At 39.8% G+C, this 26,755-nt stretch overlaps 1 protein-coding gene across 1 annotated transcript; it reads left to right on the top strand.

The window, feature by feature from the left end:
• The first annotated feature begins 252 nt into the window (after positions 1-252).
• GLO1 (glyoxalase I) lies at positions 253-26,353 on the top strand. Its single transcript, XM_007972730.3, has 6 exons — positions 253-453; positions 15,734-15,816; positions 18,171-18,311; positions 19,493-19,560; positions 20,270-20,359; positions 24,907-26,353. Exons 1-6 carry the CDS (start codon positions 370-372, stop codon positions 24,993-24,995), a joined length of 555 nt encoding a protein of 184 aa, XP_007970921.1. The 5' UTR covers positions 253-369; the 3' UTR covers positions 24,996-26,353.
• The last annotated feature ends 402 nt before the right edge of the window (positions 26,354-26,755 follow it).

The following is a 26,755-nucleotide window of genomic DNA, read 5'->3' as shown; positions in this document are numbered from 1 at the left end:
CAAATTGCAGCCCTGAGGTGTGAATGGTTACCAAATTTTAGTTAAACAAACAAAATTAGTTCATTAAATAACAGAGAAACCACTCTGCCCAGCCTGCATTTTTTTTTAACGAGTTTGCCTCCTTTATGCGCAAGGCTCCTTGGGAGTTGTAGTCTGAGGCATAGTCCTGTGGGTGGAGGCGCTGACTCTCTGGGACCCAATCAGCAGAGAGTCAACTTGCTCTCCGCGCAGCGATTGGCTGGAAGTCAGCGGTCGCCCGCCCACGGCGCCATCGCGCGGTCCCTAGTTAAGGCGGCACAGGGCCGAAGCAGAGCGTGGGTGACTCCTCTGTTCTTTGGGTCCGGTCGTCTGTGATACTGCAGTGCAGACATGGCAGAACCGCAGTCCCCGTCCGGCGGCCTCACTGACGAGGCCGCCCTCAGTTGCTGCTCCGACGCGGACCCCAGTACCAAGGTGGGCGCAGGACCGAAGGGAACGGATCCCCGAGCCCCGCTAGGCCGGGACCGGGCCGCATTCTATCCAACCCCATCCCGCCGCCGCTGCAGGTCCGCCGGCCTCGGGCGGGCGGACGGGAGCGTGCTGGGAAGAGGGATAATGGTGTTCGATGGGGCGATGGTGGGGCCCGCGAAGTGTGGAGGGATCCGTTGCCTCAGCTGGTTTCAAAGACTGCGACCCTGTTTTGAATTGGCTTGTTTATGTTGCGACGGTGGCTGGAAGCCAGGCCAACCCGGGGTCAGGTTTCCCAAATCTTGGGTCGCCAAGGCCCACGAGAACAGTAGTTTCAGAACTCCCAGAAATAGGTTCCACGATGCCTGTCTTGTGCCAGTCCTGCCCAGCCTCGTTTTTCCTTACCACCCTGACTCCAGTCTTAACTCCTGCAAACTAATTTGATCGCTTTGAGTTTAACCGCGCCCAGAATTTCACTTTTGCTTGCATGGCCTTTGCCGTGGGTCACAATCGCCCTTCTTGCCTTCCTCGTCTTGGTGGGGCCCAGGAGAGATTACAGAATCACAGAGTTTGGATCTGAAAGGAATCTTAGAATTTCCTTCTCTTACCCTCTCGTTTTACAGTAATGACCCAGTAAGAGAAATGACCTGTTGCATACGAAGGCTTTCACTTACCGAACATGTCTTCACTGAGTAAGAATCAGTGTCACTCACTCAGGTGTGGTGTCTCGGTTGCAATGTTAAGATCAGACACAGTTGGTGGGCGCGGTGGCTCATGCCTGTAATCCCAGCGCTTTGGGAGGCCAAGGCGGGCGGATCACGAGGTCAGGAGATCGAGACCATCCTGGCTAACACCGTGAAACCCCGTTTCTGTTAAAAATACAAAAAATTGAGCCGGGCGTTGTGGCAGGCACCTGTAGTCCCAGCTACTCCGGAGGCTGGGGCAGGAGAATGGCGTGAACCCGGGAGATGGAGTTGCAGTGAGCCGAGATTGTGGCACTGCACTCCAGCCTGGGCGACAGAGAGAGACTCCATCTCAAAAAAAAAAAAAAAAAAAAAAATCAGACACAGTAACTGCTTTTTATTCCAGTGAAGTCATCAGTGTCTGTAAACGCCTTTGTATTTATTCATTTGACTACATCATTTGTAAATTCCTTGAAGACTGAATATGTGCTTCGTGCAGACCTTTAAAAGGGATAGATAAGTGGTCCATGACTCTAGTCCCTGCTTGTTCCTTACCTTCAGGGCAAAGAGTCAGACACCGCTCATTGCTAAAACTTTTGACTAGCACCTGGTACTTGGCTTAAGAAGTTAGTCATTGCAAAATTAAGGGGGAAGGTAAAAAAAATTCCCTGTCATACTCATCTCACTTGTATTTCCCTTAATATTAATACCTGGTTTTTTCATGTAATATAAATTGAGTCACTCAGTGTAAAATATTTTCCCAGATAACTAGGGGTTTTATGTAATGGATTATTTCTTTTTTTTTTTTTTTTTTTTTTTTGAGATGGAGTCTCGCTCTGTCGCCCGGGCTGGAGTGCAGTGGCCGGATCTCAGCTCACTGCAAGCTCCGCCTCCCGGGTTTACGCCATTCTCCTGCCTCAGCCTCCTGAGTAGCTGGGATTACAGGCGCCCGCCAACTCACCCGGCTAGTTTTTTGTATTTTTTAGTAGAGACGGGGTTTCACCGTGTTAGCCAGGATGGTCTTGATCTCCTGACCTCGTGATCCACCCGTCTTGGCCTCCCAAAGTGCTGGGATTACAGGCTTGAGCCACCGTGCCCAGCTGATTATTTCAAATAAAAAGGATTCCAGGGAGATCTTTATAAAATATACTAAGTAAATGTCCTTGCAGCTTAGTTTACATTCCATAGTATCTAAATTTCTCTTGATGATTTGGAGTAATTAATTTTGAAGTCAGTAATTTTTGGCCATAGGAATACCACATGGAGACATAAAATGGAATATATAATAATAGCTGGTATATATTGAGTGTGCCAGGCCCTGGCTTGGTTTTTAAGTACATCGTTTAATTTAATCCTAATAACAACCCTATAAAGAAGGCATAACTTGGGCACATAGAGGTGTTGAGTGATTTGCCCAGGGAGGAGCCCACACCTCCAGCCTCCACCCTGTTCTGCTTCTGGGGTGCTGACTCCAGCAGTAATTTTGGAATTTGCTATCGGAGGAACCCGCTCCTAATATTTCAACGTAGGTTCTTTCTATTTTCCATAAGTGTTGGCTGGCTGAGATATAAAGAGAGGAATTTTACAGCTGGGCCACCAGGGGTGACATCACATTATCAGTAGGACTGTGATGCCCCCTGACCCTCAAACCAGCAAGTTTTTAAAGGGTTTCAAAAAGGGGAGGGGGGTGTAAGAACAGGGAGTAGGTACAAAGATTACATGCTTCAAAGGGCAAAAAGCAGAACTACTGATAAGGGTCTAACAAAGATCACATGCTTCTGAGGGAACAGGACAAAGGGCAAAAGCAGAACTACTGGTAATGGTCTATGTTCAGCAGTGCATGTATTTTCTTGATAAACATCTTAACAGAAAACAGGGTTCAAGAGCAGAGAACCGATCTGACCACAAATTTACCAGGGCAGTTTTTCCGCATCCTAGTAAGCCTGAGGGTACTGCAGGAGACCAGGGCATATCTCAGTCCTTATCTCAACTGCACAAGACAGACATTCCCAGAGCAGCCGTTTATAGACCTCCCCCCAGGAATGCGTTCCTTTCCCAGGGTATTAATATCAATATTCCTTGCTAGGAAAAGAATATAGCGATATCTTCCCTACTTGCACATCCGTTTATAGACTCTCTGCAAGAAGGAAAATATGGCTCTTTTTGCCCAACCCCGCAGGCAGTCAGACCTTATGGTTGTCTTCCCTTGTTCCCTAAAAATCGCTATTATTCTGTTCTTTTTCGAGGTGCACTGATTTCATATTGTTCAAACACACATGTTTTATAATCAATTTGTACAGTTAACACAATTATCACAGTGGTCCTGAGGTGACATACATCCTCAGCTTACAAAGATAACAGGATTAAGAGATTAAAGTAAAGACGGGCATAAGAAATTATAAAAGTATTATTTGGGAACCGATAAATGTCCATATTAAAATGAAATCTTCACAATTTATGTTCCTCTACTGTGGCTCCAGCTGGTCCCTCCATTCAGGGTCCCTGACTTCCCTCAACAATTTGCCATAAAGGAAAATAAAAAACTTAAATGAAGGCTGGGCATGGTGACTCATGCCTGTAATCTCAGCACTTTGGGAGGCTGAGGCGGGTGGATCACCTGAGGTCAGGAGTTCGAGACCAGCCTGGCCAACGTGGCAAAACTCTGTCTCTACTAAAAATACAAAAATTAGCTGGGCGTGGTGGTGGGCACCTCTAATCCCAGCTACTTGGGAGGCTGAGGCAGGAGAATTACTTGAACCCAGGAGGCAGAGGTTGCAGGGAGCTGAGATCATGCACTGCATTCCAGCTTGGGTGACAGAGTGTGACTCTGTCAAAAAAACAAACAAAAAAACCTCAATGAATTAAATTCAGTTTGATCACTTGATCACATTTACACCGTATGTAAAGAAGATGGTAAATACTTTGGGGATACTTGGATAAACAAGATGAGGTTCCCTCCCTTCACCAACTTATATCAACTCTAATACACAATGGACCTGGGGTTAATGTGCTATTGAAATTATAAATCACCCTGGGATCACAGAGGAGGTAGAGGTTTTTAAAGGTAGCATCAGTGGAATGGGTTATGCACAGGATATTTGGAGCCTGAAGACCTGCATTTGAATCCCCACTTCTGTCATTGACTGCAGACCTTGCCAGGGCACTTGGGCTGAGTTTGTAGAAAGAGCATAAACATATCTCAGAGAGCCGCTATGAGGATAAAATGACATGTATTATGTTCTCTAAACTATGAAGACTGATACAATTCAAGGTTGTATTTCAGCTGTGGGGATCAGGGCACACATCAAAAAGATGGTGGTGATGGGCCCATGCCTTGATAGATGAGTAGGATTCCAACAGAGTACATGGGAAGGCATTCTACATGAAGGAAACATCTTAGCAAAAATCTAATTTTAGGATGGCAGAATTGTAATGCAGGGCAGGTACTGGAGGGTTACTTAAATGTTATTGGTTGCAGGTCAGGTTATCTCAGCAGCGGTGGGAAAGGCTAACATAGTAGGTTGGGGCCAGATTCTGGAGTCAGCTTTGAGTGTCGCATCTAAGGAAGTTAGATTTTATATAGATTAGTGGGGAATGAGTCAGGGTTTTGAAGTATTCTATAAAGTAGATTGGAAGGATCCAAGTCTGGAGGTGATTAGGCCACTTAAAAAGCTCTTCCAGAAGGTGAGATAAATGATGAGGGTCTCGTTTGTAAAGAAGAGAGCAGCAGTGGCACAAACTCAACTTGTTTTTTGATCATTAGCATCTTCATTGTAAAAGAAGTCCAAAGAATGTATGGCTATACCCATTTTGGGCAATCTTTCTGGGCTTTCTTTAAAAGGTCAGATTCTCCTGGCAACAGAGGGAGACTCCATTTCAAAAAAAAAAAAAAAAAAAAGATCAGATTCTCCTTCCAAGTAGTGATCTCCTGGAGATCTTTCCTTTTTTACTGTCTGTATCTGTGTCCACTGATACAGTAGACAATGTCCTCAGTGTTGCTGTTATTTCTACCACCACTACCAATGTCTGTTTTCACATCATTCCACATATATATATGAATATATATATATGTGGGGCCCCTGTCCAATCGAGGTAGATTGGTAGAATTGAATGCAGTAGAAGGGAGAATAGGGAATGGAAAGGAGGAAGGAAGAAGGGCAATGGCCAGATAAATGGCTATTCTAGGCATAGAGAATTATAATATATACAAAGGCATAATGACATCAGAGAACTGAGGCAGGGGCCTACGGGTAACACAGTGAATGAAGTTATAAGCAGTGGGACTTGAGGGAAAGGTGACCAAAATAATCATTGGGGTACTCAAAGAAAAGATGAGAACTCGCATTATATTCATTTGTTTTTCTCACCCTGTAATGATGTCTATTTAAGTGATAAGGGTAAGAAATAGAAAATGTTTGAGATGACCAGTTTAGGGGAGTGGTGATAACCATTGGTGTTAGAGAAGTATACAGCTACATATGTGCTTGCATTTGGGACTGTCTCTCAAACGTGTTCGGGAAGCACTGCAGTATTGCTTTTTAAGCCAAAAATGACATGACAGGGTTTTCTTTATGGAAAGATCACTCCAAATTGCATGCACATAAGCCTACGAAAAGCAAAGACATAATAGTCTAGGCAGGAAGTAGTGAGGACTTCTTGCTTTCCTCAAGATACACTGAAGGCAGTTGAAAAGCTCATTTTTAAAAGTCTGGAGAAAACAACTTTGTTCACTTTTGTTTTGTGGAAGATATGACACCTAGTAATAAAGAGTTAACAAACCCTTTCCCCTTTTATGAAAATTTGACTTTTTGTTAACTCCCTAGTTTCCCAGGAAACAATGAAAAATCGTGTTTGTTGCTTATGCTAAAAATAACCCAATTGGTAAATTGCATCTGGAGAGGGAGAATTGTAAATACCTGAAAGCACCATAGCTTTGGACTTCCCTGATTGTAGTGACTCTTATAACTGTCCCTTGTGGAGAGTCTGGAAGTTCTGCCTATGGAGTTGCTACTAGAGATACTGGCTTCTGTGGTACATGGGGCCTTCTGCCCTAGAGTGATTCTCATTCATATCCAGTATGAATCTTCTCCCTGTACCTGATCTGTGTAGACTCCTGTAAGGACTCCCACTGAAGAGGAACACCTACCTGATACTTCTTTGTTGGCAATCTGTGTTTTTCTAACTGATACCCTTTTGAGTAAACTGGTACCATGTAAGGCCTATGGCTATGGTTGTCTTACAAGTCTGGATGTTTAGTTGAGCCTTAAGAAGACTTTTGGGGCCGGGCCTGGTGGCTCACGTCTGTAATCCCAGCACTTTGGGAGGCCGAGGCGGGCAGATCACGAGGTCAGGAGTTCGAGACCAGCCTGACCAACATGGTGAAACCCTGTCTTTACTAAAAATACAAAAAAATTAGCCGGGCGTGGTGGCACGTGCCTGTAATCCCAGCTACTTGGGGGGCTGAGACAGGAGAATAGCTTGAACCTGGGAGGTGGAGGTTGCAGTGAGCTGAGATTGTGCCATTGCACTCCAGCCTGGGCGACAAAGCAAGACTCCATCTGAAGAAAAAAAAAAAGAAGGCTTTCTGTTGGGAGCAGTATAACACTTTTGAAAGTTATTTGACAGACAAAGTAGATAGTCTCTAAAGGGAATTGGTCTCAGTCTTATTAAGGTTGAAACACAACACTTTTTAAACCAGAGAAATTTTTTAATTTCTGAAAACGTGGCTAATGCAAGTGTGGAACTTCTCCTTTCTGCAGACTGAGGGTAATAGAGGTGCTATGGTCTGAACGTGTCCCCTCAAAATTCATATGTTGAAATCCTGATCCCTGAGGCAGGTATTAGGAGGTGGGGCCTTTCAGAAAGTGATTTGGTAGGTCATGAGGTCAGAGTCTTCATGATTAGGATTAGCATCCTATAAAAGAGACTGTAAAGAATGATCAAGCCCTTCTGCCATGTGAGGTCACAGTGCAAAGATACCATCTATGAGGACAGAGACTAAATCTGCAAGTGCCTTGATCTTGGACTTCCTAGTCTCCAAACCTGTGAGACATAAATGTTTGTTTATAAGCCAGCCAGTTTATGGAATTTTTGTTACAGCAGCCTAAATGGACTAAGATAAGAGGCAATGGAGATTTTAACTTTTAAGTAAGATGTAACCTCTTTCAAAGCTCTGTAGTAATACTTCTAGAGAAATAAGTATCTTCATCACTAGAAGCAAATTTGAGATTTCGTAGGGAGAAAACACAAAGTCAAACAACGTTTTTATCATTGTTGTGGCTTTTTGACCAGTTTTGATTCATCCTGAAAATAGACATATTGTAACCAAATACACTCATATCCCATTGTGGGAGGCAATTGTATAAAATTCATTTAGAGACTCTGCTTCTGACAAGATGAAGTAGACATACTTTTCCTTATTCCTCCTGCTAAGTACAATTAAAAACTCTGGACATGATATATAAGACAAATATTGGAAGACTCTGAAAGAAGGTAGACTGGCTAAGGACCTTGAGACAACAAGGTGATGAGTTTCCTAAGTTTTCTTTTTGCCTACTATAGCCCAGACTTGAAGCTGAAGAAGCTAGTAAGCTGGAAATGCTGATGGACATAGACCAAAGAAAAGCCTAATGAAAGCCTGCTCTCTAGCCACAGGACCTGGAAATGGGCAGTATTTCCTGGCAAGAAAGAAAACTTTTAGACAATAACTGCTCTACTCCAATTAAACTCCATAGAAAACACTGGGCGCTCAGTCCCACCCATGCCAGCAAAAGCTGAGTGGGGAGCCTAGATTTTCCCCCAACCAGATGTAATGAGCTGCCCAGCCTTCCCCTGCCAAGGTGAGTAGGGAGCCAGGACTTTCATCCTGCCAGGCCTTCCCCTCTTGGGGAAAAATCCCCTTTAGGAATGAGGAACCTAAAATTCCACCCCAACCCAGCAGTGGAAATATTTAAGATAATTATAAGTGGGAGAAGGTACAGGGATTTAAAGAGAGGTGAGGTTTCTGTACCTTGTTCAAACTAATAAAATGATGTCACCAAATGACTGATAAGTTACGTGTGTGTATATACATATACACATGTATGTCTGTATATAGGTGTATGTGTATATGTATATATATGCCATATGTATATACATCTATAGTAACACCCAGAGCCACCACTTAAAAAGCTATACAAAGAGATACATGCAAAAGCACTATAGATAAATCAAAATTGAATTTTAAAAATGTTCCAGTGACTCAGAGAAAGGCAAAAAGAAGAAAGAAAACATTAAAAAAGAAAGAACAAACAGAAAACAAGCATGAATAAAATGGCCAACTTAAGCCCTAACATTTCAGTACTTACATTAGATATAAATACATTAATTAAGAGACAATGATTGATAGAGTGGATTAAAAAATGTGCCTCAGCTGTATGCTGTCTACATGACACTCACTTCCAATATGATAGAGATGAGTTAAAAGTAAAAGGATAGAAAAGATAAATCATGCAGATATTCACCAAAAGAAAGCAGGAGTGGTTATCTTGATATCAGATAAAGTAGACTTTGGAGCAAAGAAAATTACCAGACATAAGAAGTACATTAGAGAGTGATAAAAGAGTTGTGATTGACCAAGATGACATAGTAATTATAATAAATGTATGTTACTAAACAGCAGAACTATGAAACACATGAAGCAAAACTGATGTAACTGAAAGGAGAAATAGAAAAATCTAAAATTATAGTTGGAGACCTCAACACTACTCTTTCTTTTTTTTTTTTTTTTTGAGACAGGTGTCACTCCTGTCACCCAGGCTGGAGTGCAGTGGTGCTGTCTCAGCTCACTACAGTCTCTGCTTCCTGGGTTCAAGGAGTCCTCCTACCTCAGCCTCCCGAGGAGCTGGAACTGCAGGTGTGCGCTACCACACCCAGCTAATTTTTGTATTTTCTGTAGAAATGGGGTCTCACTATATTGCCCAGGCTGGTCTTGAACTCCTGGGCTCAAGCAATCCACCCACCTCGGCTTCCCAAAGTGCTGGGATTACAAGCTTGAGCCACCATGCCCAGCCAACACTCCTCTTTCAACAATTGATAGAACTAGACAGAAAATTAACAAGGAAACAGAAGAACTCAACAATACCATCAACAAATAAGATCTAATTAGTATTTGTAGAATGTTCCACCCAACAACAGCAGAGTTCCCCTTTTTTTTTCAAATATCTGTAGAACATATACCAAAGTAGACCATATCCTGAGTCCTAAAGCCAACTTCAGCAAATTTAAAAGAATCGAATGATATATTCTTCAGCCACAGTGGAATCAAACTAGAAATCAGTAGCAGAAACATAAGAAGAACATCTTCAAGCACTGGGAAACTAAACAGCACACTTCTAAATAAATTTTCCATGGATCAAAAAGGAAGTCTTGGGAAATTTTTAAATATTTTGAGCTGAGGCCGGGTGCAGTGGCTCACGCCTGTAATCCCAGCACTTTGGGAAGCTGAGGCGGGTGATCACGAGGTCAGGAGATCGAGACCATCCTGGCTAACGTGGTGAAACCCCATCTCTACTAAAAACACAAAAAATTAGCCAGGCGTGGTGGTGGGTGCCTGTAGTCCCAGCTACTCGGGAGGCTGAGACAGGAGAATGGCGTGAACCTGGGAGGTGGAGCTTGCAGTGAGCCGAGATCACGCCACTGCACTCCAACCTGGGCGACAGAGCAAGACTCTGTCTCAAAAAAAAAAAAATATATATATATATATATTTTGAGCTGAATGAAAATGAAAGATCGTAGCTAAACAGTGCAAAGGGGGAAATTTATAGCACTGACTGCATACATTACAAAAGAGGAAAAGTCTCAAATTAATAGCTTAAGCTTCCTCCTAAGAAACTAGAAAATGAAGAGCAAAATAAACCCAAAGGAAGCAGAAGGAAGGAAATAGAAAAGCAGAAATTAATGAAATTAAAAACAGAATATCAGTAAAACAGAGCTGGTTCTTTGAAAAGACCAGTAGAATTGACAAACCTGTAGCAAGACTGACAATGAAAACAAAGAAGCACAAACTACCAATATCAGGAATGAAACAGGGGATACACTACAGACCTTTCTGACGTAAGAAAGATAAGGGAATACTAAAAACAACTTAGTATACATAAATTTGACAACTTGAATTGGACAAATTCCTCATCCAATATGAACTCATATGATGAGTTCTATAACTTAAGGCAATTGGATTTATGATTAACAAACTTCCAAAGAAGCTCTGTCCAGACCCAGGTGATTTCACTGGAGAATTCTATCAAATGTAAAAGAAGAATTAACATCAATTATACATAACCCCTTCCAGAAAACTGAAGACAGGAGAACACTTCCCAATTCATTTGATAAAGCTAATATTACCCTGATACCAAAAACAAATGAAGACAGTACAACAAAACTACAGACCAATATCTCCAATGAATATAAATGTAAAAACCCTTGACAAAATATTAGTAAACAGAATTCAACAATATATATAGAAAGAATTATACACCTTAAGCAAGTGGGGTTTATATCTAGTATGCAAGGCTGGTTCAGTATACAAAAATCAGTCAGTATAAACCACCATATTAAAAGGGTAAAGAAGAATCACATGATCATATCAGTTGGTACAGAAAAAACATTTGACAAAATTCAATACTTATTCATTTTTTTTTTTTAAGTTCAGAAAAAAATAGGAATAGAGGGGCATTTCTTTAACTTGATAAAGACCTTCTCTTGAAAAGTTAGAGCTAACATTACACTCAGTGGTGATGCTTTCTCCCTAATTTTGATAATAAGACAAGGATGTCTGCTGTTACCACTCTTATTTGACAAAGTTCTGAAAGTTCTAGACAGTGGAGTAAAGCAAGGAAAGGAAATAGACATATAGGTTGGAAAGGAAGAAGTCAAACTGTCCTTATTTGAAGATGACATGATTGTCTATATAGGGAATAATAAGTAATTTACAGAAAACTCTCAGAATTCGTAAGTGAGTTCAGCAAGGTTGCAGGGTACAAAATAAACATACAGAAATCAATTGCATCTCTATATACTAGCAAAGAACACACAGGCACCAAAAATTTAAAAATACAGTACCATTTACAATTGCCCAATAAAATGAAATACTTAGGTATAAATCTAGTAAACATTTACAGGATGCATATGCTGAAAACAGCAATGGTGATGCAAAAAGTCATAGATCTAAATAAATGGAGAGATTTATTGTGTTCATGATTGGAAGACTCAGCATAGTAAAGATGTCAATTCTCCCCAAATCAATATATGTGTTTAACACACTCCTTATCAAACTTTTTAAAGACAGAGACAGAGTTATTCTAGATTGAAAGGCAAAACAAAAAAACTAGAATAACAAACAATTATGGAAAAGAATGAAGTGGGAGGAATTTGTCTACCTGATTTTAAAACTTACATAGCTACAGTAGTCACTACTCTGTGGTATTGGCAGAGCAATAGAACATTGAAACACAATAGAGAACCCCAAAATATACCCACACTAGTATGCCCAACAGCTTTTTGACAAAGATGAAAAGCAGTTCACTGGAGGAAGGATAAGCTCAACAAATGGTGCTGAAGCAATTGGACATCCTTAGGTTAAAAATAAAGCTGTATCCGATTCTCATCCCTTATGCCAAAAAAAAAAAAAAAATCCATTTACTGGTGCTTAAAGGGACCTTAATCCTTTGGTTCACATCCTTGCCTCACTTTTTTTTTTTTTTTTTTTTGAGACGGAGTCTCGCTCTGTCGCCCAGGCTGGAGTGCAGTGGCGCCATCTCGGCTCATGCAAGCTCCGCCTCCCGGGTTCCCGCCATTCTCCTGCCTCAGCCTCCCGAGTAGCTAGGACTACAGGCGCCCGCCACTACGCCTGGCTAGTTTTTTTATATTTTTAGTAGAGACGGGGGTTTCACCGTGTTAGCCAGGATGGTCTCGATCTCCTGCCCCCGTGATCCGCCCGTCTCGGCCTCCCAAAGTGCTGCGATTACAGGCGTGAGCCACCGCTCCCAGCCCCTTGCCTCACTTTTATAGTTTTGTAAGGATTGTATTGTAGGCAGGTAGGAAATGCACTAGAAATATCCTTAATTGTACCTTTGAAGTTTTCTTGGCCGGGCACAGTGGCTCACACCTGTAATCCCAGCACTTTGGGAGGCCGAGGCGGGTGGACCACAAGGTCAGGAGTTCGAGACCAGCCTGGCCAATATGGTGAAACCCCATCTCTACTAAAAATACAAAAATTAGCCAGGCGTGGTGGCAGGCGCCTGTAGTTCCAGCTACTCAGAAGGCTGAGGTAGGAAAATAGCTTGAACCCGGGAGGCGGAGCTTGTAGTGAGCCAAGATTGCCCCACTGCCCTCCAGCCTGGGTGACAGAAGGAGACTCCGTCTCAAAAAAAAAGTTTTCTTACAGTAGTTTTGTTAATTAAATTTGGAGAATGACACTTCCCCTCCCCTTGAAAAAACCTTATTATTTCTATTGTTCACCTTTTGATAAGGCACAGGAGCAAATGTTTGTCACCCAGTAGCCATCCCAGTAAAACCAAAGATAGTTTAGGCATAAAAGACATCTTATTTTTATTGTTCTAAAATTAGAGCATGATAAGGGAAAGACACAGTTAAGTTAAGGACTGTCAGGTGAGACAAGACATGAGCATAGCATACATCTTTTTAAAACAGGAGACACATGTATTTTAAACGATATTTTAGAACCATACCAATACACAGCAATAATTTTTAGGAACTTAACTGTTTACAACAGAAACTTTTTCTCAAGATCATGCAAGTGTTTACAAGAGGCACAGGGAGTTAACAGACTATTTTGGTGATATAAATAAAACTCTGTTATCTGAGCATAGAATAACTTGATCATTTTTTTAAAAATAAGCCCTACTTGTTTTTATATCCATTTAACAATTTGTAGCAAAGGATTTATAAGCCTCTATTTTGTAAATAAATTCACTAACATTGAATATATCTTACTTTTTTTGCCACGTATACACTTTTTAAAGTGAATGTTAATATTCTTTATGTGTATGTATTTAGGCAGATATAGTACATAGTTCTCTTAATAATAAAGTTAAAGGCCGTAACATTAATTTTAAGATATAATTAATCTCAATAGCATATTAAGTGGTATTTGTTTTCATATGCATATGTATATATATATTACGTTTTTAAAACTTAATATACCATTGTATATATTCCCATGCCATTAGACTTAATATACCATCTGTATATATCTCCATGCCATTTAATGTCTCTCTACGTGGCATTTTAAATGTTTTCCATAATATTCTATTATGCCTGTGTTATACTATCTAGCTATTCCTTTGTTGTTAGAGGAAGTTAGTGGTTTAAAAGCAAGGACTTTGGAATCAGATTGCTTGGGCTGGAATTTTTTCTCTGCCACTTACTTTCTCAGCAGTAAAATGGGGATGATAATAATGTGTATCTCATGGGCTTGTTGTGAAGATTACATGAATTAGTTTCTGTGAATCTCTTAGAACAGCATCTGGCACATAGTTATTGTGTAAGTGCTGTGATGGATGCCTTTGTACATAAATCTTTGTCAGAGTATTTCCTTAGAATTTTAGAAAGAGAACATCTTGGTCAAAGAATATGAATTCTTAGACTGAGGCAGGTGGATCATGAGGTCAGGAGTTCAAGAACCAGACTGGTCCTGATCATGAGGTCAGGAGTTCAAGAACCAGACTGGTCAACTAAAAATACAAAAAATTAGCCGGGCGTGGTGGCGCGTGCCTGTAGTCCCAGCTGCTTGGGAGGCTGAGGCAGGAGAATCGCTTGAACCCGGGAGGCAGAGGTTGCAGTGAGCCAAGATCGCACCATTGCACTCCAGCGTGGGCAACAGGAGTGAAACTCCGTCTAAAAATAAGAAAAATAATAATAATATTTATTAACACCTGCAACCTACATTGACTATACATAAGACTTTGTCCTGCAGGTGGCTTCCTCAAGCAAACATTGTAACCAATAGAGAAGCAGCTACCACTCATATTAGCTGGGAAAGAAGGATGTTTGTTATTTTGGTAGTGTTCACAGTACCTTGTTTTAATATATGCTTAGACCAGAATATGAAGTGGATATGGTCTTGCTGCCTTAAAAATATTTTTTTTAAATTTTGGTATCACATCATGGCAGCCACAGAGTGACTTTAAATATGTTCAACAGGAGAAAACCAAGGCCCAGGTGTGAGTACCAGGCTAGCACTTGGATGTGCAGAGCTACTTTTCTCTTTCTCAGCTGCTTGATAAAACCGAGACCTTTAGGACTGTAGCATCTGACTGAGAAAAGCTATCCAAATGTTCTAGAAACATGTAACCTGCCTGGTATGTGATTATAAGCTGCAAATAAAGAATTTAATTATTATATTTATTAGGATCAGTTTTAATAAGATAAAGTAGTTTTTAGGCTAGTTTTGTTTTAAATGAGAATTTTAATGCTTAAAAGACTATATTTCATTTACTTAAAATTTAGCAAAAGAGAAAAATATAATTTCCTAATGATGCCGAATGAACTATATTTGTATTTTATATGATGTGGGTTATATAGGAGAAAAATGGCATGTGGCTCCAAAAGAAGTGGTCAGAATTTTCAGGCCTGTTTTGTCAAGCCATGGGTATAACAGAAAAAAAAAAAATCTGTTAGGAAGCACCAGTGAGGTTCACAGACTCATGTTCTGGAAGGTACATACCAATGGTAAAGGGAGACCAAAAATTAGAGGCCTTAGTTAATTACTTAGTGTCAGCTTCTTATCTATAACATGGGATATGAATATCTATCGATAGTGATACCATGTAGAGTTATTATACATAGTTAAGTCCTAAGTCAAATTATTAATGCTATTAATAATCTTAACTCCATGAATTTACATACCTTCTACCCTTTTCTCAGTTAAGCCTTCTGTTTCCTGGTAAATAAGTTGAACAGTTTCCCAAAGGTGTTAGCAACAGTAACCCTTTTAGTTATTTAGGAGTCCAGGATCTTGTGAGCAACTCTTTGCTAATTTGCATGGTCACCAGTAAATGGTTCTAGAAGGGCATTTATGCCTTCATTCAACAAATATTATAGTGATCAAACTCTATGTGTAAAATCAGTGTCTTGATTTGGGTAGCCCCAAAGCAGACTAGAGAGAAAGGTGTGGTTTTAAGTCGTTTGAAAAGTAGTCCCAGAGAGCTCTGTGGAGTTAGGGAGAGAGGGTGATCATAGGTGTATACAAGTGGATTACCAATGTGGGCAACTGCGGTTCAATCCTGCTGGGGATTCTTTGAGGGATTTTGTGGTACCTGCCTCCGAATTATCCCACCAAGGGACAAGGATGCCAGGTTTTTTATCCACCATTGGTTGAAGGTCATTTCTGCGGTGTAAACTTTCTGACACTTTGGACTTGTACCACACAGGGGCCTGCAACCAGAAAACACCACTGGGCAGAGAGCCCTCGCAAGTTGTAGGTGGTAAGTTAACAATTGTGTTATAATGGTGGACTGTTTTCGTATCTTGTTACAGAGAGCACAATTAATATTGGTAATAAATGGTAAAAGTGAAAGATGTTTAATATAAATATTTTTCCATAGGATTTTCTATTGCAGCAGACCATGCTACGAGTGAAGGATCCTAAGAAGTCACTGGATTTTTATACTAGAGTTCTTGGAATGACGTAAGTCAAGTACTTAGTGGCACCTTAATGTTTAAATATATAGCTTTGCAAATCTAGAGAGTGTTTTCAGACCCATCTTAAAGTTTGTTTCAGAAGTAACAGAAGTTCTTTTGGCCAGGAGTCTGTGATTAGGCCTGGCTGGACCTGGCTTCTCTCTTAAGTTCTTTTTCTTCTCTATCCCAGCCAGCCTGAAAGGGCAAAACAAGACAAAAATAGTTGCATTTTCTCCAGCCTCCCTTCTCTGAGAGCTCCCGGCTAAATCCTTAATGTATTCAGACCGCTTTTGATGTTCTGGCCACTTTTAGCCTCTTTACTTCAGAAAAGTTATAGATAATAAGGACTTACAACTTAGAAAACCAATGGGTTTACTTAAAAGTGACCGTCTGTTCATTTTTCTAGGCTGTGTTTTCTTTTGCTCAACAGGTCATATCCACTGATCTTGCAATCCTAAAGCATATTTATTTGTTTATTTTTCTTTTTTTCTCCAGCTTTACTGAGGTATATTGAGAAATAATTTTGTCATATTGTTGATTTGTTTCCCTAAGTTATGTGAGCATTTTGTTTTTGATCATATAGATATATGAATAATAAAATAATCTTTAAATTTAGTGCCTAGATAACCTCCATTCACATTGAGAAAAAAAATTTAAGTAATGTATGTCTATATTTAGAAAATTTGACCAGTTCAGAAAAATACAAAATGAAAAGTGATGGCTTCCCTCCCCAAGTTCTTCTCCCCAGAGATAACTGCTGTTCAGTTTATTATTTTTTTCTAGAAAAAGGTATTATGAATATATTTATAACATATTTAAAGGACAAAATGAAATCAGATTTATTGAACACTTTGCCAGGCACTTCAAATGTTATTTTGTTTAGTCTTCACATCAGTCTTAGGAGGTAACTTTTATCCCCATTTCACAGATGGAAAAAGCAAAGCTTAACAAGATGGAGTTACTAGCTCCAAATCCCATGGTTGACATATGGCAGGGCTGGAACCTGTATCCATTGTCTGATGGGCTCTAATGTTGACTTTGTGTGTGGAGCCCTCCTATTGGAGGGTATGACTTGGGTACAAGTTGACAGTAAGCTGGGAGATTTGCACAGCTGAGAAAAGCAAGTTGCAACAGTTTCATTTCCTTCAGTCCCATCTGATTGGTCCATGAGGGTTGTGTAGTCTGCTTTAGTAGGTGCAGAGATTGTTTTTCATGATTGGAGTATTTGAGGTGTTTGATACTTTATTATAAACATGTTAGAGTAAATCTTATTTGTGATAAGTCAATGCAAGGATCTAAGTGGGCCAAGGCATATTATATAGCAGTGATAATGAAATAAAAGATTGGAAGCAGAACTCTAGAAACTTACCATTTGCTATATGCTTCAGCCATTTGCTCTTATTGATTATGAACAAAGTCATCTTTGAGCATTTAATACTGAATAATCTAAAGAAAATCATATATGCATTCTCATGCCACCTTACTCCTTGCCAAATAATCCTACACTATTTAAAGTCACTTAAAGTTCAGGACTTCAGTTATCTTTCTTAAAACCTCAGGATTCATAATTCATTCACTCTTTCTCACCTATCAGTCTCTTCTACTGTCTCTTTCCCCTCAGAGAAGCGTAAGTCTTCTCTGTTCTAGAATATTCCTTGCCCTCTGCTCCCGTGCCCACCTCCCCATTGTCACTGTCATGCTTGCTACTGTTTTACCTGCTCACCTGCCATTCTCTCTCCCCAGTACGGTATAATCCAGCTGATGCTTTCCCATGCTGCTGACATTGCTCTCATGGGACCTTTCCATATCTCATGAGCTTTTCTTAGTCTTAATACTGTTTGATCTTTCTGCAGTATCTGATACTGTTAGCCACCTTACTGTTAACATTCACGTCTTCTGTGATATTAGTCTGTCCTTCCTCCTTTCTTACCTTAACTTCCTTTCGTAGATGTTTTGGCATAGTAAGATGTGTTTATTTAACTGAATGATATATTTATATATGTGTTTGTATGTGTGTATATATATGAAATAACAAGGTTCTTTATATTTTTCACTACAAATAAACAGAATTATCTTTTGGAGATAGCCGTTTCTATTTATTAACAAGTACCATAATTTTAGCTAAATGTTATATTTAAATAATTTATGAATTATAGAAGTTTTTATTTTTGTATTTCAAATAGTTACAGATGCATTTTTAATATTTTTCACTGACTTTTCCTCCTGCTTCTTCCATTAAAATAGGCTTACTACATATAGCTCTTCTTTTTAGTAAAACTTGAATATTAAGTTATGTTGATTATAGTATGAATTAGTCTTTCCTGTTGTTAATGATCCAGGCTTGTTGTTTTTTCATTGCAGGTTAATCCAAAAATGTGATTTTCCTGCTATGAAGTTTTCACTCTATTTCTTGGCTTATGAGGATAAAAATGACATCCCTAAAGATAAAGAGGAAAAAATAGCCTGGGCGCTCTCCAGAAAAGCTACACTGGAGCTGACACAGTGAGTATGAGTTTCTATATTTGTATATATTTTAGATTTTTTAAGGTAGTTTTTTAAAATCTTTTTTGTTTTGTTTACTTACCAGTATAATTCAAACCAGGTCTGCCTAATCACTTCACATTTGTAATAATACATTGAAGTGTTTTTCATGCGTCTTTTGATCTTCTATTGTTCTTGGGCAAATGAGATTTTTTTTTTTAGAGACAGGCTCTCTGAAGCCTCTAACTTCTAGGCAGTCCTCCTGCCTCAGCCTCCTGAGCACCTTGGACTACACATGTGTGCCACCACACCCAACTAATTATTTTTGTTTGGTTTTGGTAGAGGCATAGAGACAAGGTCTCACTATGTTGCCCAGGCTGGCCTCAAACTCCTGGCCTCAAGTGATCTGCCCACCTTGGCCTCCCAGACTGCTGGAATTATAGGCATGAGCCACCACGCCTGGCCCATTTGTCTTTTAGATAGAGAATATAAGACCCTGAAATTGTAAGATATTTGCCTGATTGTCACTAACTAATGTTTAGGTACTATAATTAGTCTTTCAGCATCCAAAAATTTATTCTTTTATTATTTTGCTACATTTTTGATCTAGAAATGTGATATCATATGTTCCTTTAAAAACTCTTCAAACCATTTTGTAATAATTAACATTCAAATTTGATATTTTTATAACATGAACACTTAAAAATGTAGGCAATTTCTTTACGTTGTTTATCTGCACACTTTAACAACTACCAAAAGAGATTGGTTTCAGAGTGTGTGATTTCTCGTGTGTCCCTTGATTCAAAATAAAGTTTTGGAATCAGGCAGACTTAGATATGAGTCTGTGACTCTAAACAAGTAAGTGGCAGTTTCATCAATAAAATGGAGATGTTCACATCTAGCCCATGGAGCTGTTTTAAGGGTTTAAATGAAATATAAAGTACTGAGCACAATAAATGAGCATTGTTATTATTCTTATTATTGTTCTTGTCCAGTACCTGTATTTACTCTCCTTAGTCTAGTTAAAATCATATGTTGCCCATTTGTCCTTTCTATAGTTGAAAACTTAATATTTTTGTAGCAGGGGTTAGGCCAATTATGTAAAGTAGCATAGAAACATGGTAAGATTTCAAAGATGTTACTTTCTTTTCAGAATATCTATTCCCTAGGACACTGTAGCTATGTTTTCCTTCCTTTTGTAGCAACTGGGGCACTGAAGATGATGAGACCCAGAGTTACCACAATGGCAATTCAGACCCTCGAGGGTTTGGTGAGTTTGCCTGTGTGTATGTGATATATATAGATTTGTGTGATTTTTGTATTACGTGTATAACTATGATTTTAATAAACCTAAAACATTAATGTCCTAATTAACTATGATCAATTTATTAGAGATATGATTATTTTTATTTTCCACAAATAATCTTATTTAGGAGTTGTTGAATTTCAGAGTCTCGATCTAAACATTACATTTACTGTCTCACCATGATTTACTTTTAAGTCTCAGAATTAATTTCCAGTAGACTTTTTTTTTAAAAAAAAGCGATAGTTAATACCAATCCCAGTTTCTGCTAGCACATACACTTCTGTCTTGCTCTCCAGTCTCTCAATCAAGACAACAGTATTGCAGGCTTCAGCTGGCTGTTGTAGTCAATGCCAACCACAAACCTATTAAGTATTAGTAAATGATTACTGTTTTTTGGTGTAGATTATTCTTAACTGATTAGACTGTATATGAGCTGATATTGGTTAATTTTAAATAACTTATAATTCAGGGCAACTAATTAACTACTTATACCCAGCCCATTAGACCTATATTTGTTCTTTAACATATTATAGATTTTGAACCTACCTAAGTCTGTTCCTAAGTGCCTTATGTTTTGAAATAAACAAGTTCTGGAAGCTACTTGTGGTACTTGGACACCCTGTTGTAATTATTTCTTCCTTCTCTCTGCTTTTTTCGGGGGGTTCCACATAAGGTCACATTGGAATTGCTGTTCCTGATGTACACAGTGCTTGTAAAAGGTTCGAAGAACTGGGAGTCAAATTTGTGAAGAAACCTGATGATGGTGAGTCTACTATTTACTGTGTTCAGGCCTGTCTTTAGTTAATAGTTACTAAGCACCAAGAGACGCCACTGTTGTAGTAAAACCCTTTTGGCTATGAGTAACAGAAGTCTCCATTTCAACCAGATTTTTAAAAAAGAGAAATGATTGGAAGAATATCCGGGTATCTCAGGGAACTGAAAGACAGCAACTAGGGTGGCTTTCCAAGGGACTAGACACAGGACCTGGAGAGCCATCAAAACCCTAGGCTCCCTCTCCCGCTCCCCGACCCCACCCCTTTCTGTCATTGGCCACCAGCTTTCACTATCAGTGTGTATCTTTCCACCCAAAAATAAGTTCCTTAAAGTCAATTTTATCTGATGTTCATATAACGACACCAGTTCTCTTTAGTTCGTAATCACATGGTGTTTCTTTTTCACCTTTTACAACCTTTGTATGTCCTTATGTTTTAGGCAGGTTTTCTGAAATAGCATATGTATGGATTTTGCTGGGTTTACATGTATTGTTATTATTTTACTTAGATCTCTTTCTGAAATATTTCAAATTAAAATTGAAATATTGAATATTTCAGAGTCTCAATCTAAACATTTGAAATATTTCACTGTTTAATTTCACCTTTTTAAAAAAAATTTAAATATTTAATAGCCAGTGCTGGGTGAGATGGCTCCCTCCTGTAATCCCAGCACTTTGGGAGGCCAAGGTGGGCGGATCATGAGGTCAGGAGATCCAGACCATCCGGGCTAATATGGTGAAACCCCGTCTTTACTAAAAATAGAAAAAATTAGCCAGGCGTGGTGGCGCATGCCTGTAATCCCAGCTACTCAGGAAGCTGAGGCAGGAGAATTGCTTGAACCTGGGAGGTGGAGGTTGCAGTGAACCGAGATCGCGCCATGGCACTCCAGCCTGGGTGACAGAGCAACACTCTGTATCAAAAATATATATATATTTAATACCCAAATCTTGTCCCCAATAGGAAAGGAATTTGCTTCACTCCATCCTCATTGTGTCACTATTACCTAGAGTGGGATAGTATTGATTTTATTTTTTAAAGATAATAATACATATATCAAGGTGTTTGATCACTTTTTCATTTATCTCTTGTAGTGTCTCCTTTGAGACAGGATCTCACTCTCATCCAGGCTGGGGTGCTGCAGTGGCACTGTCATAGCTCACTGCAGCCTTGAAACTCCTGGGCTCAAACAATTCTCTGCCTCAGCCTCCTCCTAAGTAGCTAGGGCCACAGGCCCATGCCACCACACCCAGCTAATTGTTTTATTTTTTTTCTGTAGAGATGAGTTCCTGCTATGTTGCCCAGGCTTGTCTCAAACTCCTGAGCTCAAGCGATTCTCCCACCTTGGCCTCCCAAAGCACTGGGATTATAGGCGTGAGCCACTACGCCCAGCCTTTTTAGCATCTTTTGGATTTTTCTGTTCTTTTATTTAAATACCTCAACCAAAATGGTCTTTAAAGGGGTTTTTGTTTTTGTTTTTTTTGAGATGGAGTTTTGCTGTTGTTGCCCAGGATGGAGGTTGCTTACTGCAACCTCCGCCTCCTGGGTGCAAGTGATTCTCTTGCCTCAGCCTCCTAAATAGCTGGGATTACAGGCATGCGCCACCGCGCCTGGCTAATTTTCTATTTTTAGTAGAGATGAGGTTTCTCCATGTTGGTCAGGCCGGTCTCAAAATCCCAACCTCAGGTGATCCGCCTGCCTCAGCCTCCCAAAGTGCTGGGATTACAGGTGTGAGCCACTGCACCCAGCCCTTTAAAGGATTTTTAAGGCAAAACTTTTGAGATTCTGTGTAACTGAGAATGATGCCTTTATGTCTGAAGGACAGTTTTATCGAAAAGCCTAGGTTTAATTTCCTTCTGTCTTGAAAATACTCCTCCATTTTCTTTTTGCATATGATGTTGCTGTTGAAAAATCTGTCAATCTATGTTCCTTTGTATATTCTTCTGTCTTATTCTAGAAGCTTTTTATATTATTTCTTTGTCCTCGCCTGCATTCTGGGAGATTTCCTCAAACTAGAATACCAATTAGCTAATTTTCTCCCAAATGTATCTGTTCTGATATTTAATTCATCTATTTTTTTTCTTAAACACCTGTTATAATTTTGATCTCTAATTTTTGCTTAGTTTCCTTAATATGTTCTTACTACTTTTTTTTGAGACGGAGTCTTGCTCTGTTACCCTGGCTGAAGTGCAGTGGTGTGATCATAGTTCACTGCGACCTCAAACTCCTGGGATCAAGCAATAATCCACCTCAGCCTCCTGAGGAGCTGGGACTACAGGCAAATGCCACCATGTATGGCTAATTTTTTGTTTTTTGTAGAGACAGGGTCTCACTGTGTATCTCAGGCTGGTCTCAAACTCCTGGCCTCAAATGATCTTTCTGCTTCAGCCTCCCAAAGTATTGGGATTACAGATGTGAACCACCACACCCGGCCGGTCATTACTTTTACATGTCTAAATAGTCCCTGGGACTGGGCATGGTGACTCATGCCTATAGTTGCAGCACTTTGGGAGGCTAAGGCAGGAGGATTGGGAAGATCACTTGAGGCCAGCAGTTCAAGGCTGCAGTGAGCTATGATTGTGCCATTGTATACCAGCCTGGGTGACATAGCAAGACTTTGTTTCTACAAAAAGGTTTTTTAAAATTATCTGGGCATGGTGGCACATGCCTGTAGTCTGTGTGCCAAGCTACTCGGGAGTCTGAGGTGGGAGGATTGCTTGAGCCCAGGAGTTGGAGGCTGCAGTGAGCTATGATCACACCATTGTACTTCATTTCAGTGTGAGTGACAGAGCAAGACCCTGTCTCCAGAAAAAAAACGAAAATAGCTCTTGGTCCGTTATTCTAATATTTCTTCTGTTTGAATCTATAATCCATTGCTTTGGGGTTTCTTTATGGTTATGTTTCTCAGATTATTATTTTGTCCTCTCAACTTTTTTCCCCTGCCACTGTTCACTATTACAACACATCAAGCAGTGTGAATAGGAGGATGGCCAGATCCCTGTCCTTAACAACCCGCATGATCTCAGGACAATGGGCTGGATAAGCCTAGACCAGAGATTCCTAGGCACCTAGAAATGAGACTTAAACATTTCACCTTCCACAAAACAACTCTTCAGGTCGGATCTTCCCACTTCATCCCTCAGGGAAGCAGTGTTAGTAGGAGACACTTCCAATAGTATTCCCTAGCCCTGGGCATAGAGAGAGGGCTGGGGAGATCATTTGGCCCTACATGTTTTTCTCAGTCTCTCACAAGCACAAGGCTCCTGCACTGCCCTTGTTTACTGCTAAGGACATCTGAACAAGCGAGAGGGCAGGTGCTGATGCACACGGCAGTGAGGGAGGAGCAAAAACAAAACTCTGTTCTCCCACAGCCATTATGTACTGCCTTCTGGTCCAGGCCAGAACTACCACCTCCCACACAGCCCAAGTTAAAACAGTCACCCCACCCCATCCTCACCCATTCTCCCCAGCCGTCACCAGCAGGATTTCTTTCTTTCTTTCCTTCTTTCTTTTCTTTTCCTTTTCTTTTCTTTTTTCCCTCCCTCCCTCCCTCCCTTCCTTCCTTCTTTCATTCTTTCTCTTTCTCTCTCTCTCTTTCTCTCTTTCTTTCTTTTTCCTGCATTTTCCATCTGTGTTCCTCTAGGATTTATACTGGGATACTGGGGAAAGGAGCCAGAGATAAGAGTCAAACCAGTTCAACATATTGGTCCCCAAATAAATTTCTGAGGTCACATTTTTCCATTTAAACAAACAGCTCTGACATACTAGACTGTCAATCTCAGTTACGAATTCCTGGGAGAAAGACTCTCGCAGAGCTTGGGTTGCCGAGGATAGTGTTTAAAAGGGTTTGTATGACCCAAGTATCTGGGTCTTTTGGTTGTGGGGGTAAGCCATGCTACCAGCTCCCTTCAGCACCTCCCTATTTTCTTTTTCTTCTTTAAAATAAGACAATTTCTGTAACTACTGAACTGGTAGCATGGTATCATGAAGGTGAGGCAAATGCCTGATACCTAAAAGATGCAGCCAGTCCCACAGTTTATTTCAGGAGGGCTGGTATTTGCAATGTGTGCAAGATAACATTTTAATCATTATGAAAAGTATGACTTTGGGTGACACTGACAATAAGAATTTTTAAAAATTAAAACTGTAAACAAAATAATGTACTTCATTAAAATACAAAGTAAATTTTAAATTAATAAAAGTTTTTAAGGCCAGGTACAGTGGTTTGTGCTTGTAATCCTACCACTTTGGTAGGCAAGGCAGGAGGATTGCTTGAGGCCAGGAGTTTGATACCAGCCTGGGCAGTACATTGAGATCCCGCCTCTACAAAATCAAAAAATTAGCCAGGCATGGTGGTGTGTGCCTGTGGCCCCAGCTACTTGGCAGGCTGAGCCCAGGAGATCAAGCCTGCCTTGGGCCGTGATCGTCCCATGCACTCTAGCCCGACATTCAGAGCAAGATTCTGTCTCAAAGAAAGAAAAACATTTATATGGTGTTTTCTTTTTCAGTCTTTTCAATAATGAAAAATTTCATTTCACAGGTAAAATGAAAGGCCTGGCATTTATTCAAGATCCTGATGGCTACTGGATTGAAATTTTGAATCCTAACAAAATGGCAACTTTAATGTAGTGCTGTGAGAATTCTCCTTTGAGATTTCAGAAAAGAGGAAACAATGTGATTCAAGATATTTACATACCAGAAGCGTCTAGGACTGATGGATCACTGTCCTGATTCAAATTATTCTTCAGTCCATTTCCCCTTCCTATTTCAGATGTTCTTTTTCGCCTAACTGTTCAGTCATTCTGGTTTTCAAGTAATGCTTTATCTTATGTCCTTGAATATAGTTGTATAACTTTACTTTTTAGGTAATATTAGAACAGTTCCCTTCAGAGGCTGCATTTGCCGCCTTCTACCTCCTAAATATTACTTCTCTTCAAATCTGCCTTTGAATCATTTAAAAAAAAAAATTAACATGTTTTTGTTGTGGCTATCTTCTGGGGTTTCAATTCCTCAGAAACAACTTTTTTCACAATGGAAAGTAAAGAACACTGAAACAGTGTTCTTTCAGTAAAGTACAAAGTGTTTATTTTACAAAAGAGAAGGTACTCTTGAGAGCAATTCAAAATCATGCTGATGAGGATACTGATAGAAAAAGTAATTTCTTCTTATTATAAAGTACATTTAAAGTTCAAGGACTAACCTTATTTATTTGGGAAGGGGAGGAGGAAGGAAATGATACGGTACCCAGACACCGGGCTAGGCTGCAACTTTATCTCATTTAATATTCCCAGCTATCGTGTGAGAAAGCAAGCAGGCTAGGCATGCGAAATCACTTTCATGGATTATTAATGGGTTTAAGATGGCATAAATCAGCTCAACTCAAGATTTCATCATCATTTTTAGTATTTAGATTGTGCCTCAAAGTTGTAGTACCTCACAATACCTCCTCCACTGGTTTCTTGTTGTAAAAACCTTCAGTAAGTTTGACCATTGTGCTCTTGGCTCTTGGTCCTGAGTACCATGGTGAGGGAGTAAACACTAGAAGTCTTTAGTACAGAACTGCTCTAGGGACACCCGGTGATTCCAACACAAGTGATGTTTATATTTCTCATAAGGAGTCTTCCTTACCCCAAGATCTTCATGATGCCAGTAGCCATATATGATAAATTATGTTCAGTGATAACTTAGTTATCAGAAATCAGCTCAGTGGTCTTCCCCGCCATGATTGACATTTGATGGGTTTTTAAAAATCAAAGTGATTTTGAAAATCTCTAATGGCTCAGAAAATAAAAACTTCCAGTTTGTGCACGACTATATTTAGATTTTTCTCTAGACTCTAGTGGAAGACCTTTGGAAAGGCCATGCCAACTGTGCTTGTACTGCTAGAAGCACTTTACGTTTCCTTTTTGGGTGAAATGGATTGATGTGAGTGCTTTAAACGAAGAACCACACTGATAGACTGAAATAAAATGAAACTTCAAATAAGACTATGTTTAATTTGTAAACCTTTGTCCATCATGTCCTTTCTTTAAAAAAAAAAAAAAAAAAAAAAAGAGCTCCCCTTAGGGAGTACTGAAAGGATTTGAAAAGGTTTGTAGGCTCATTCTGAACAGAGAACAGTTGTGATTCTGTACAGCCCGTAAAGCAGGTAGTATCTATGGATCAGGTGGGAAGAAGAAAGTGAATAAGGAATAAAGGATTGTGGCAGATAAAGTGCAAACAGAATATCAAAAGGTAAGGAACTTATGAAGACCAATTTCACATGTTGAGTACTAGAACTGACAAACAGGAGGGCTAATACATTCACAAATTCAGTAATTTAAGCTTTATTTCCAAGGAAAGAAGCCTTATCCACTTGCTAAGTAAAACTTTCCAAAAGATAGCCCTTG

Source organism: Chlorocebus sabaeus, chromosome 17 (assembly GCF_047675955.1).
Source record: "Chlorocebus sabaeus isolate Y175 chromosome 17, mChlSab1.0.hap1, whole genome shotgun sequence".
In the NCBI taxonomy this organism is placed as follows: domain Eukaryota; kingdom Metazoa; phylum Chordata; class Mammalia; order Primates; family Cercopithecidae; genus Chlorocebus; species Chlorocebus sabaeus.
Note: the sequence above shows the minus strand (reverse complement) of the source record. Positions and strands in the feature narration are given on the sequence as shown.

Bases quoted from the DNA above. Each gene is read 5' to 3' on its own strand.
- GLO1 (XM_007972730.3), top strand. From the start codon at position 370: ATGGCAGAACCGCAGTCCCCGTCCGGCGGCCTCACTGACGAGGCCGCC. The intron at 454-15,733 runs GTGGGCGCAGGA...ATTTTTCCATAG, and splicing joins ACGCGGACCCCAGTACCAAG to GATTTTCTATTGCAGCAGAC. The intron at 18,312-19,492 runs GTGAGTATGAGT...TTCCTTTTGTAG, and splicing joins GCTACACTGGAGCTGACACA to CAACTGGGGCACTGAAGATG.